General features: G+C 31.3%; 2 protein-coding genes across 3 annotated transcripts; one reads left to right on the top strand and one right to left on the bottom strand.

The window, feature by feature from the left end:
• The first annotated feature begins 553 nt into the window (after positions 1 to 553).
• LOC108484785 (thioredoxin H2-like) lies at positions 554 to 1,309 on the top strand. The gene is made up of 3 exons (XM_017788689.2): positions 554 to 725; positions 819 to 941; positions 1,028 to 1,309. Exons 1-3 carry the CDS (start codon positions 630 to 632, stop codon positions 1,163 to 1,165), a joined length of 357 nt encoding a protein of 118 aa, XP_017644178.1. The 5' UTR covers positions 554 to 629; the 3' UTR covers positions 1,166 to 1,309.
• Positions 1,310 to 1,908: 599 nt separating this feature from the next.
• LOC108479480 (uncharacterized) lies at positions 1,909 to 8,525 on the bottom strand. Of its 2 annotated transcripts, XM_053029063.1 has the most exons (10): positions 8,049 to 8,525; positions 6,301 to 6,378; positions 5,795 to 6,190; positions 5,427 to 5,562; positions 5,087 to 5,249; positions 4,748 to 4,876; positions 3,577 to 3,771; positions 2,790 to 2,908; positions 2,555 to 2,666; positions 1,909 to 2,474 (listed from the first exon to the last, which is right to left on the bottom strand). In XM_053029063.1, exons 1-10 carry the CDS (start codon positions 8,260 to 8,262, stop codon positions 2,466 to 2,468), a joined length of 1,551 nt encoding a protein of 516 aa, XP_052885023.1. In that variant the 5' UTR covers positions 8,263 to 8,525; the 3' UTR covers positions 1,909 to 2,465. The 2 variants fall into 2 exon arrangements, with proteins under 2 accessions (XP_052885023.1, XP_052885024.1); XM_053029064.1 differs by lacking the exon at positions 2,790 to 2,908 and having other exon boundaries at positions 2,555 to 2,662.
• Positions 8,526 to 13,343: the final 4,818 nt, after the last annotated feature.

Genomic DNA, 13,343 nt, shown 5'->3' with positions numbered 1-13,343 from the left:
TTTCTTTAATTTACAGAATCAGTTTCTTAGGCATCGAATATTTGGCTCTTCATTTATTTATTTATTTTCCCATTTTTTCTTTCTTTAGGTTTAAGAATTATTTTCTTTTTATCAAAATGTTTTTGACGAACTTTAGAATATATTCTAAACACACATCTAGCCGTCAAAATTTTAAGATTTCAATTTATTACTAAAACAAAAATGTGTGAGATAGGTGATTGAATATTAACTCGATTGGAAGACACGAGTTCAAGTGTGCTCAAATGTATTATCATCTTATTTATGAGTTAAGGAGGAGCTTTAAATAATTCTAGGCATTGCGTCTAAAAGAATATGTGTGAGACAAATGAAATCTCTTTTATTATACCATTTAACGGGTTTTTATGATAAACTATTATTTTAATATTTTTATAAAATTAAAGGGTGAAATAAATTAAATATTTTAATAGAGAAAGACTGTTCATATTACCTAAAAATATAATCATTCTGAAATTATGAAAATATGAGGTATATATAGTAGCAAAAAAAAAAAAAATTCCATGGAGCTGTATATAAAGGCGTTCCCTAACATCCCAAAAATCCAACCCAAAGTCACTTCCTTCCATCGAGCTACAACCAAAAGAAAAAGAATGGGAAATAAAGCCTCCACTGCCAAAATCATTGAAATGCAGTCGGCGAGTCAGTGGAGAGCCCAGCTAGAGGCCTCCAAGCAAAGTAACAAGTTGGTAAATAATACTACTTCCCACTTTCTGTATTTTATATGTACTAAATTGATGTTGATGTTGATGTTGATGTTGGTATAATTGTGGTGATGAAAGCTGGTAGTAGATTTCTCGGCGACCTGGTGCGGACCCTGCAAATGGATGGAACCGGTGATTGAAGAATATGCCAACTTATATGCTGATGTTGAGTTCGTCAAGATCGATGTTGATACCTTGGAGGTTATTATTTATCTTGTCACATTCTAAAATGATTGATTAGTGAGGTTGAAAAAACACATAGCTAACAAAAGAAATGAAATGAACAGGATGTGGCTCGTCAATTCAAAGTTGAAGCAATGCCGACCTTCGTTCTTGTTAAGAAAGGCAAAGAAATATGCAGGCTGGTGGGTGCTAAAAAGACTGAACTCCAGAAGCTCATTGAGAAACACAGGTTTGATAATTAGCTTGTTTTTGGGGGGCAAACTATAAATATGGGTGATGAATAAGCTTTATTGTAAGGTTTTCACTTTCTTTTTTTGTATCAAAGTGGGTTAATAATGTACAACTTTCTATTTTACTATGATTCACCAATTACTTCTTCGCCACAAGCTTTATCATTCATGTCATGAATTTTTGGTTTCTATTTCTATTTTATTTTTTAAAATTTATTTTCAATAATAAAACAACTTTTTGTACAATAAAAAATAGTTTTTTTTTATATTTATATGATTAGGTCCAATTCATTTAAACTTTTATTATTTTCTAATTTTCACATATTTTCATTTTACAAAAATCATTTTAAAATGTTCAAATAAACTTATTTTCTTTTTGCTCAAATCCTAAAACCAAATAGAGCCTTAGTTCTTTACAAATAACAATGTATCATTTTGAATTTATCTTATTTTTAAACATTTTTCATATATAACTATATATATATTTATAATCTAATTTCTAATTTTTTAATAACATATATTAAATATACATGTAAATATAAAAATATAAATTTTAAAATTATTAATTATGCTAAAACAACTAAATTTAGTGATCATATTTAATTTACAAAATACTAAAATTTAATTTAAGATACTAGACAAGCAAATATAGAAATAAATTGACAAAGGTACCAATTTAGAGTCAAAATGTTGAAATGTGCAGCAAACACAAATAGGTTTCGCATTATGTTCCATGTGAAAGCTGAAGACGGAAGTTGGCCCCCGAAAAACAAATAATCTTTCATTACAACAGTATTTTTAACAGGGTTGTCTCCAGTAATGGGAGAATAATACAAGGGTTGTCTCTGTTCGCAACACACAATCTCCAAAGACATTGAAAAAACTTGGGAAAAATTGACAGTACCCTCATCTAATACTCAGCCGAATTCATGTAACGTTGGTACAGAATAAGAAAATTGTAAATATTCTCAATATTCATTTCCACAAAATATTGAAAAATAAACCTGGGTTCAACCAGTGCATATGATCCAATGAATTAATCCTAGACATTACAATGGACAGCAATATAAGAGTACAAGGATCTCAAAGGCCATACCTTTGATCTCTTATCTTTTCTGAAAATAAATTCATGATCATTTGGTGCATATCTCATGACGCTTATTGCCTTTGGGGTGGACAAGTTTCAACTGAAGCCCCTCTTGAATTGAATTCATTACAACACACATTCAGCACCGGAAGTAGTACCCTAAGCTCTAAATGTCTGAGTGGGAAGATAAGTCTTATTGTTGTCTCAGAGTAGGGGCTATCAAGCTCAGAAATTCTAGTACCGCAGAAATGTATCCAGAATTAGCGTTTTATTAAATCACAGCTATAAGCACTACAACATTTTTCAGCACTTACATAAGAAGGCTCTTGAATCAAACCAAGTTGGTGGTAATTCATATAGTCAATTCCACTTAACCGTAGACAACATAATATCTGTTCTGGCAACTCTTCAGGTCTATTCCCCTGTTTTTGAAGACAAACATCATGTGTGAGTAAATTTCATTGATAAAACTGAAAATCAAACAATCTTGTTCAGAGAAAGGGGGAGGGGGAAGTTGAAGTTTTGAATGAGATATAGGAACTTTCCTGTATCGTTAGGCCTACGTCTAAGATGCAAAGCTTTAACCTATCTAGGAATGCATCAAAACCTTTCCTAGAGATGTAACTGAATCTATGCATATCTATATCGATCTCCAAATAATTTTCTCCCTGCAAAAATTCAGAGTAATTGGTGAGCCTAAGAAAGAACCATAGTGACACAATGTATCTACACAATTCTATTGCTACCTGAACTTACTCCCAATCAAGCACATCGCTCAAACATTAGTAGATTGTTGGAGCTTATGATTCTAATTACAAACTAAAATTAATAAAAACCGTGTCAGCCACAAATCTACATCTAACACTTATACCCAAGTCCAAGTAAGATAGGTATCAACCACTTTTGACACTATCTCCATAGGTATCATTCTATAAATATGCTGTGTTAATTCCGTTATAATACATACAAGCTTCCTACATTTCTAATTTAAAAATATCTGAATTTTGTAAGTCATTTCTTAAAAATAAACACTTCAGAACTGAAGTGGATAATGGATTAGATATCCAAATCCAAATCCATTATGTATAAAAGCAAAGCGAATTCGAACAACCAAATCCTTTATCAAAAAGTCAAAGCAGATTTGAATAATAAACGTCCAAATGTTAATATCCTACATCCGCTACGTATAGTAATTATAATATCCAAAAGTTTGAATATTATACAAATCCATAATATCTAAATAAATAAATAAAAAGAAGGAAAATGGATTAGATATATGCAAATATTGAAATCTATAATATCTATTGCCATCCCTAAGTCATACAAGCATACGTACCAAGTAAAACTCATGCTGTGGACGTGAAAGAAAAGGCTTTTCATTGTATGCCTGCATAAGCTTCCTCTCTGCCGCACCCATGTGAAGATCTTCCACATTTGCAATACGACCTAATATTTTCAACCGTTCACGAAATGGCACAATTGTATCCACAGGGAATCCCTTAACCTTTTCAGCTTCATCATCAATTAACCTCTGCTTTGAGAAAGAAATAAGGATTCAGTAAACTTGGTTGTAGATCAAATAATGTAGCAAGGAATGACTGTAAGAAGATATTACCTAAATGTAAAAACATAAAGGAGTACAGACAATCAAACAGAAAATTATGATTTGGGGTTATTATTGCATTGATACTTAGAGGTGATAATCGTTCAATTTGGATCGGAAAAAAATTGAGGTTAATGTGCAGTATTCTGGTTTCTTAAAAACCAAATTGAATACCACAGATGAGTTTTCAAAAGGTATTTTTTATGTAATTTTCACTGTTTTTAAAATAAAAAATTTTATTTTTATCATAAAAAAACTTATCACAATTAAATAAAAAATTTGGTTCGGTTCGAATAATTACATTTCTTTAACTTATTAACCAAAAACTGAACCAAACCAAATGCAAATAATATCTGAACCGGACCCAATTCAGTAAAAATTGAACTGAAATCAAACCAAACACAATGTTTCGAATCAGTTTTGGTATTCTCAATTTTTTTTGCTACCATATATCTACTTGGATTATGGATTGGTGCAGTAGCAGCAAAATTACCTAACGAAATTTCTGAGTCCTAGAAAAGAAGATATAGACATTAAAATTTAGCTTTGATGCATGAGTATGGATAGCATGGAATCAGCAGAAGCCAGGGGCGCAAACCACATGCAGGCAGGATTGGCCCTGGATGAATGGCAGGGCCCTGAACTAGGTTGGTTTTGGCACATCTTATATTTCAGCCATGCCAATGCCATTTTTTAAGGCTTCTAAATAACATAATATGGTCTCATAAGCTTTCACGTGAAGTTTCATGGCTAAAACAACCCATTTTCTAATTTTCAAGATTTTTGGCAATGGATGATGTTAACCGTAGCAATTAATGAATGATGTTATTCGGATTTCCAGTCAATAAAGGTTCGCATATTACTATAAAGGAAGAAGAAAAAAGACTTTTGGTATCAATCATACCCTGAAGTTTTCTTGAAAGTGGAGCGGAAGCTCCTTTGAGTAACTGTCAGAGAGCTTAAAGTAAAGAACAAAACTCATCCCTTCTCCATCAGTTTCACTCTGAAAAAGTGCAGCAGGATACAAGGGAATCTGCATTGTCACAACATGTAAGCTTTAAACCAGATGGAAATTTGAAAAAAAGTTAAATATACCTAAGTTTAACACATTCCCATGTCTGACACTTACATCGAGTCAGAGTAGCATAGCCAAGAAGGACCATTACATCATGCTTACTTCCATCCCAAGGGAAGTATAACAAAGAAAGAAAACCACATTCTTTCAAAACAAGAAGCGTTATACCTGAACATTTACGACAAGGATAGATGGTAGTTTCTCGGAATGACTAATAACAGGGAGTTCGATAAATCTAGCCATGTGATCTATTTTTCGTGGGGATAAGAATACATCAACTCCGAAAGGATAATATGCAGCATGGTTAGGTGCATAATCCTTCTTCTTATCCCTGCCAAACAAACAAATAATGTGGGGAACTGTCATGGTAATAACAGACCAAAAGTTTCTAAATGTCCCATACATGGTTTTCAATAATTCTGCACAAAAAAAAAAAATATATATATATATATATATATATGGGCATACATTAACTAAATGAATTAGGGACCAAGTTTTATAGTCATACCTAAAATAATTTTCTCCTCGAACCTTGAAAGTACCAGGATCAATATGAGACCAACAATCAAACATTTTCTTTTCTATAGGGCAAAACGGCACCTGAGAACCTGCTTTCGGTCTCTGAAGCAGCATCTTTGAAGAAACTGAATAAAAGAAGAAAAGGAGTAAATTTAAAAAATCCATTCGTATACTACACTGCTTGTTTCTAAGAGACTCAAAAGGTTAACATGCATCAATTACTATGGTGGGAAAACTCTTCTAATATCTTCGCAATGAAAACCATTTCACATGCATCTTGAAGTCTCACAATAAGACAGTTCATGATGAACACAAATGACTAAAAATTAGAGTTCAACAGATAATGTAGATACTCACATAGAGTGGCATTGGCATTCTCTTCTTTCCATTTAAATGAAAGTTTTAAGGCAGGCTTTTTTCTCGCACTCGGCGGGCTAGAGCTAAGTGACCTTCTCTTTTCAATTGATGGAACAGTAGATGCAAGACAAGGTAAACAATTGCTTGGAAGAATACCACAATCATCCAACAACCCATCCTCCTTGCCAGGACCTTCATCCACGGAAGAGGCAATATCATCAAGGAATACAGGTTCTTTCGCTTCATTTGAAGGTCCATCAGATTTTGTTCTGGGATTAACATCCCCCGGTTTCTGTGTATGGTAGACTAAAGAAGAATGGTCTCTGCAATTAGCATCTGTTAAAGATGAAATACTGGATACAGATACACCCTCAAGACCATTTAATGATAACACATCTGCACATGGATATGCATATATAGTGAATGGTAACCATTTCCAATAATCTCCAAGTAAAACAAAATTTAGTCTAAATGAGAGGTCCAAGTAACATTTCAAAACACCATACCCTCCTGAACACTTTCAAAATCCTCATCGTAGTCAGATTCAAATACTGCAACTGGATCAAACCACAATTCCTCACTCCCTGCCAAGGTCACATCATAAATCAACAGCTTAACAAACACTGATTTCGAAAACTAATGCATAGAAACAAGAACTAGGAGAAAGTTGAAAAGAGATTGAAAGTAAGTATCTAAATTGCAGAAATTATCAATATTAAAAAACAAAAGATAAAAAGAAAATCAGCGGAAAAAGAAATAAGAAAATGACAAATAGCAGAAAGTGAACAATGAAGAGCCGCAGTAGTATATCTATTATCGAAAAGGAAACATCCTTTAAACTTTTACCAACTTAATAAGTAATTCACAAATTCCTGTATGTAATCTTAATATATAGAGATTAATTTACACCTTTTTCCGAACACCTAAAAGCAACAAATCAAGGAAAAATGCATCGATATCCATCAAGCTCTTCCCAGTTTCTACCTCTTCAAGTAATATATAGCAGATTATGTATCAAGCTGCTAAAAGTAAAATGCAAGTCTTACCTAACAAACTACAATCCGTAACATGGATGAGTTTAACTAGAAAGGTCAACGGAAAATATAAATAGAGACACTACAATCTTGATATGCTGTAAAGTTTGTCCAAAGGCCTGTTATTTACTCTGGTTCAACGGACATCAAATTCTTCACCAAATCTCCCATACAAACTTTGATCATAAGAAAAAACTGTTCAAAGAAATCTTACTGCTTATATGAGTCTTAGAAACAACAATGGTAGTTCTGAAACCACCAATGAGAGCAGTGCAGCAGCTAATTCCAACTTAATGAAACTCCAACCAGTTCATACGCATCTGCTACTGGTTTAAACCCTGATTTGATAAAGCTTAATAGAATAGGCACAAATAAATAACTATAATAGATCAAACTACTGCCATTGTCAAGAAAAATTAAAACTGAAAGTTCCAAATGCTGCAATTCTGTTGCTATATTTTTACAATTTTATATTATAGTCAAATTTCAACCTCATCAGTCTACATTTCCTCTGATAATTAACAAACACAAAAAACATCAATTTGTATAAAAAAAATCCCAGTGTTAGGAATAAGTTCAAATTATATGCTTTGAAGAAAATTCAGATGCCATTTGACCAAATAAAGAGTAGGATCCACCAACAACATTTCTTTTTAACCTATAATTCAGGCATGCATTTCCTGGCCCACACTCTTAAAAACCCAAAACCCACCCAGCAAATCAACCAGAAGGTTAAAATCCATAAACACGTTACAATCACAAGGCCAAATAAATCACACAAAAAGACCCAGTTTTCATAACAGGGAGAGAAGGAAGGAAAGACCCTGAAAAGTTTGGTTTGAGAAAGAAGTGATGATCAAGTGGAGCATCAATTTATATCAAAATCCCAGTTTAGGGGATATGCTCAAACTATATGCTGCGAAGAAAAATCAAATGACAATTGATCATCTAAAGAGCAGGCCTCAATTATCAAAATTTAGAAAACAGTACTATCATTTATGTCTTAAACTTATAATTCAGGCATGCATTTCCTGGTAACAAAAAAACCAGAATCAGGCTCTTAAACACCCGGAACTCTCCATGCAACCTAAAGCATCTCAACCTCCAAAACCCACCAAGCAAATCAACCAGAGAAAGAAAATCCATAAACACATTACAAACAAAAAGCTAAATAAAAAGGAAAAAAAGAAAACAGGTTTGATAACAGATGAAGGAAAGACCTTGAAAAGTTGGGTTTGAGAAGGAAGAGTGATGATCAGGTGGAGCATCCCAGCTACAAAACTCATCGGAGAATGGGTCAGGCTGCCCATTAGACACCCTTTTCTCGAAGCTTTTCCTCCTTTTCGGATTCTTCTTCTTCTTCTTCTTATTCTTCTTGGAAGACCTTAACTTTGGACCAACAGAGCCTTCAGGTCTTGACACACAAGAACCCATCTCTCTCTTTCTCTTCCTTGGATCAAATTTAACTCTCCATCATATCAGCATGTTAAAAAAGGCAACAAACAGCAACAACAATAATGATACAGAAGATAGAAGGAGAAAGGGAGAAAATGAAAGTTAAACACAGAGGACCAGCACCAGCATTAACAACTGCAAACAAAAACTACTTTTTTTTTTTTTTTTATGGTGGGAGAGTATATTAAATATTTCATGGGGTTTGGTTACAACTTCAAACTTGTGAAAGGTTAAATAGAAATATTTTCTTTTGGCAAGTAATAGAGAAATATTATTTAAAGAAATAGTTATATAATTAAATTTAATATGAATAATAAATTAAAATAAGTAACTATTTTTTAATTTATTATCTCATTCATAATTTTTAAATTTTATGAGATTATAATGTTATATATCATTTAGGTGTCTATACTACTGTCCAAGGTTTTTTAATTATTACAAATAAAAATATTATATTTTAATTTTAGTTCTTATATTACAATCTTTATATTTTATATTTTTATATAATTTTGTATTTCAATACTTATAATTTTATTAATTATTTATATAAAACGAAACCCATAAGCAATCTGTTGTCACTCTATTTTTTTCCTATAAGCTAATGTTAAAATTTTAATATTGATTCTTCTACTTTGTTAAAGTTTAGAATTTAATTCATATTAATTATATTAATAAATAATTATAACTTAAAATTAAGAAAGTTGAAGCCGAGCAAGAGTGGGCAAAACATTCTAGTATTTAAAATAAACTTTTAATGAATAAATTATTTTATTTTTTTATTCTCAGAATTAATTTAATCAAATAATATTTACTTTTCAAATTGAAAAAAAACTATAATCGACTAAATCAACAATAAAATAATATAAAATTAAGACAATTAAGTTACTAACTTAACTAGAAATTACTTTAAAAATAATAATTAATAAAAATAAGATTAATAATTTTGTATTTAAGATTATATTTGTTTTACTAAAACCTGATTTTAAAATAGATTGATTTTTCTAAAATTTTAAATTTTTTTGGTGCTTAGATGATTTTGGGTAAAATATTATTTGTTGTTTAAAATATTTTTCAAAAATCAATTTTTTAAAATTGTTATAAGTGAAACAAACACAATATAATATTTTATAATAAATAATATCTTAGGCATTAGCTCGATGAAGCAAACCGAAAATGCCAAGGGAGGGGTGAATTGACCTTTTAAAAAATTTTGTGAAAGCAAAGGCAAGAATGAAACAATGAACACAAAGAATGTAGAGTGATCCTACCCCAATTGCCTATTTCACTATCTTAGCTTTCCACCACTAAGGACTTTCCCAAATTCACTAATTTGTTCAACCTTTGAGGACAAGGTTTAACTTTACAACTCCTTAAAATTTCTACCATAAATCTTACTCTCAAAGAGATACAAATAAGCAAACAAAGATGAGATACACTTGAGCAAAAGAATAGAGATAAAGCTCGCAAGTGTATGTAAGAAGAATCTGAAAATTTAAGCTCTAAGGTTGTTTGATTGATGATTTTTGCTTGAAAGTGCTTTTCTTGGATGTTGTAGGACTTTGAAAGATAGTATTTATACCCCTAATAGATTTTCAATTGTTGAGGTTGTTAGTGAAGTTAATATGGCCACTGGGAATGTAAAGCCAAAGCATTTATTTCACTTGCAACTGCAATTATCAATACCTCCAAAAATGGCACCGATATTTTTTGTCATAAATACTAATTTAATGACCGTTGGAATGAAATAATCGATACTTAAAAAATATTTTACTGATATTTCTTGAAAGAGGTATCGATATCGAATCGATACTTCATAGGGTTTATATAAAACAGAATCTTATTTTGGTATCATTTTTAAGAAATGTATCAATTATTTTTTAAAAAGTATCGATACCAGAAATATGGTATCGATAATTTTTAGGGTTTCTTTAAACAGAATGCCTTTTTGGTCTCGATTTTTCTAAGGGTATCAATATTTCCAAAATTATTAATGCGTCCATAAGGTATCGACACCTTTTGTCCTGGAACAAATTTGACTTGTTTGAAAATTATTTTAAAATGATTAAGGTAAAACTCATTAAGGTACACCATTTTTAGAGAATTTAATCAAAGTAAATTTGTGGCTCAGATTAAATTAAAATTTCTTTTCTTTTTCTAATTTTCACACCAAATATGTTTTTTCCCTTCATCTTTTCGTGTCTTTTTTACTATTTAGGTATTTAGATATAAAGGTCGGTTTTTTTAAAATTAATTAGGGATTTAGATCATTTTCCCCATTTTTTTTTTTGTGTGTTGGGCTACTGTGAAAAAAGTGTTTTCAAAATCTCACCATCGTTTATGCCTTTGGCATATAAAGAAGAAATTTCTAGAGAAGCTTTCTCATATATATCATAAGAAATCTCTTTCAAAAGTGAATTAAAGAGATGCATTATTGAATTATCAAGCGTGAAAGTGTTTGAGAAGAAATGGAGTGAATTGATCGTTACAAATAAAATTGAGCAAAAATGAATGGCTTCATGAGTTGTACGAGACTCATAACTCTTGAATTCTTGTGTATAATCGGAATACTTTCTTTGCAAGAATGAACACTACCCAAAGGAGTGAAAGCATAAATTCTTTTTTTTCAACAACATTGCAAGAATTTGTAGTGAAATATGAGAAGGCAATTGAAAATCGCTATGCCAAGGAAAAAAAAAAGAAGATTTTGAATCAAGGCACAAGTCTTAGATACTAAAAATTGGTTATAAAATAGAGCACCATAGAGCATCAGTGTATACAAAGAATATATTTAATCTATTGAAGATGAACTGGTGAAGAGCAAGCAATTCACAAAGCAAAAGGTAAGAAAGATAGAATTTTGCTACGAATATAAGGTGTCAAGTTCTTTTTATACTCGTGATAGCTTTCTTGTTCATCTTGATTTGGGAAATGAAGTCTGTAGTTGTGCATGTAGCCTTTTTGAATTTAAAGGCATATTGTGTCGACATATGTTGGCAAATTTTCACTTCAGAAATATTATTGAGATGCCAAGTTACTATATTTTGGAACGTTGGACAAAAAGAAGCAAATAAAGGTTATGAAATTTATGAAAATGGGTCAAGCCTTGAAGGTGACAATGAGAAATCAAGTGCTTTAAGAAGTTTACATGTTTGTCGTATAATAAATCAATTATCTTTTTTTGCTGAAAAATCCGAAGACGTGTATAAGGTCATTGTGGGAGAGTTGGACCAGACATGTAAACAGGTTTCCATGATGGGAACTCAAGTGTTTTCAATTACAGATAAAGATAATGGTTCAAACCAACAATTGAGAAATGAAGTGATTCAGGAGGTGATACAGAATCAACTTAATCATATTCCTTTGTTAATAAATATCTATGATCCGCATGTTTCTCAAATTAAGGGCAGGAGAAAGAGTGGTCATGAGTCTCAAAGTGGAGGATTTAAAACCGGTCTTCAAATATCTTTGGCTCCTACAACAGTGAAATGCCATTCATGTCGAATTATTTATCTTATGAATTTTAAATATTTATTTTCATATAAAAACATTCTACTTTGACTAACATTCTTGATTTTTTTCAGGTAGTTCATCATTATTAGCATTGCGGATGGGGTGTTTGAAGCACAGGACTTTGCTTTCATTTACAATTATTTCTTCAAATCTAATATTGAGTATATTAGCAGTTTATATATATTGGTTTAATAATTTATTATATATCTTTTAAATGAATAAATTTGTATATATAAATTATCACATAGCTACATTGAATTTTATTTTATGTTTTAATTGATTCTCCTCACTTTTACATATTAAGATTCACTAGTAAAACGATATATTTACTTGCAGTTAATGTAAAAATAATTATGACAATTAAATTAAATATTGTAACAATATTATAATATAATATAAGACAAAAAATAAAAACTAAAGACACCGCCCTTGAGAAAAAACGCCCATATAAGGAGTCCTTAAAATACATGCTCAACCTGCTTTTGCGTTTCCTCAAGTGAGCTATGTTAACTCCAAATAATATGCAAAGAAAGCATTGCATTACATTGAACTTGATAATCATACTATGAGAGTATTCATCTTTTTGTAGCAATATATGTTATTTAATTGATTCATTTCGGCCAAAAGTAATTCTTCATGTCAAAGTTATATATATATACACCGAGGGTAAATCTAGAAAATTTTTTCAGAAACCGAAATTAAATTGTAATTTTATAATAATAAAATATAATTTTAAAGGATTAAATTAAAATTTTATCATTTTTATAGGGATTAAAGTACAATTTTATTTTTACTAATTTAAAATTTTAAAAATTTTAAAAGGCTGAAATGAAAAAAATTTGAACTGAATCTTGCTAACCTACTACATTCGCCCCTATATACACCTCATGTGATAGCTTAAATATGGGGTGTTTAAATATACATTCTATGAATTCTTTGGCCTCTTGCTCTTGCTTTAATAAAAGCAATGCTCATCTTCAACCCAAAATTTATTTGTGTGCAGCCATCGTGCTTAGACAAATGGAAGACGCAATTTGTGAATGATGAGGAGCATCAAAGACCATTGTTTACTTGGATATAATAAATTAAACAAATAATGAAAACATAGGTAAAAAGACATAACACAAATGCATCAAAGCCAAGCAGTAAAAAGAAAAAAGGAAAATATTAACACGAATCAATTAATTCTGATCCACAAAACTGGGGTCTCTCTCAAGCTAAGCGACGGCATATTATCATTATCATCCATCGGCCAAGTAATGTTGGTGTAGAAGTAGGGCCGGAGCAAGATGAAAGCCAAGTGGCGTATGATAATTAGGGGAACGTGTGGTATTCACAGCAGAGATAGGAGATTTTGCGTGTACACAGCCTTCCGCTAATTCCCGGGGGTGTTGGTTGCCTTGCCTTCCTCCATTTGCGTCCAACTCACGTTTCTTTTCTTCTGTTTTGGTTTTATATGGTTTATTTTTGTTTGAAGGCCGGGCTGGGCAGGTAAGATTAGTTCGGACCTAGTCACCATCTATGGTGTGAACAAAAATATTTAACACTAT

Source organism: Gossypium arboreum, chromosome 5 (genome assembly GCF_025698485.1).
Source record: "Gossypium arboreum isolate Shixiya-1 chromosome 5, ASM2569848v2, whole genome shotgun sequence".
NCBI lineage: Eukaryota > Viridiplantae > Streptophyta > Magnoliopsida > Malvales > Malvaceae > Gossypium > Gossypium arboreum.
The sequence above is the reverse complement of the archived record's forward strand: the minus strand, read 5'-3'. Positions and strand labels throughout refer to the sequence as shown.

Bases quoted from the DNA above. Each gene is read 5' to 3' on its own strand.
- LOC108479480 (XM_053029063.1), bottom strand. From the start codon at position 8,262: ATGGGTTCTTGTGTGTCAAGACCTGAAGGCTCTGTTGGTCCAAAGTTA. The intron at 6,191-6,300 runs GTATGGTGTTTT...ATCCATGTGCAG, and splicing joins TTTTGAAAGTGTTCAGGAGG to ATGTGTTATCATTAAATGGT. The intron at 2,667-2,789 runs ACAGGAAAGTTC...TTGTCTTCAAAA, and splicing joins TTAGACGTAGGCCTAACGAT to ACAGGGGAATAGACCTGAAG.
- LOC108484785 (XM_017788689.2), top strand. From the start codon at position 630: ATGGGAAATAAAGCCTCCACTGCCAAAATCATTGAAATGCAGTCGGCG. The intron at 726-818 runs GTAAATAATACT...TGGTGATGAAAG, and splicing joins CCAAGCAAAGTAACAAGTTG to CTGGTAGTAGATTTCTCGGC. The intron at 942-1,027 runs GTTATTATTTAT...TGAAATGAACAG, and splicing joins TCGATGTTGATACCTTGGAG to GATGTGGCTCGTCAATTCAA.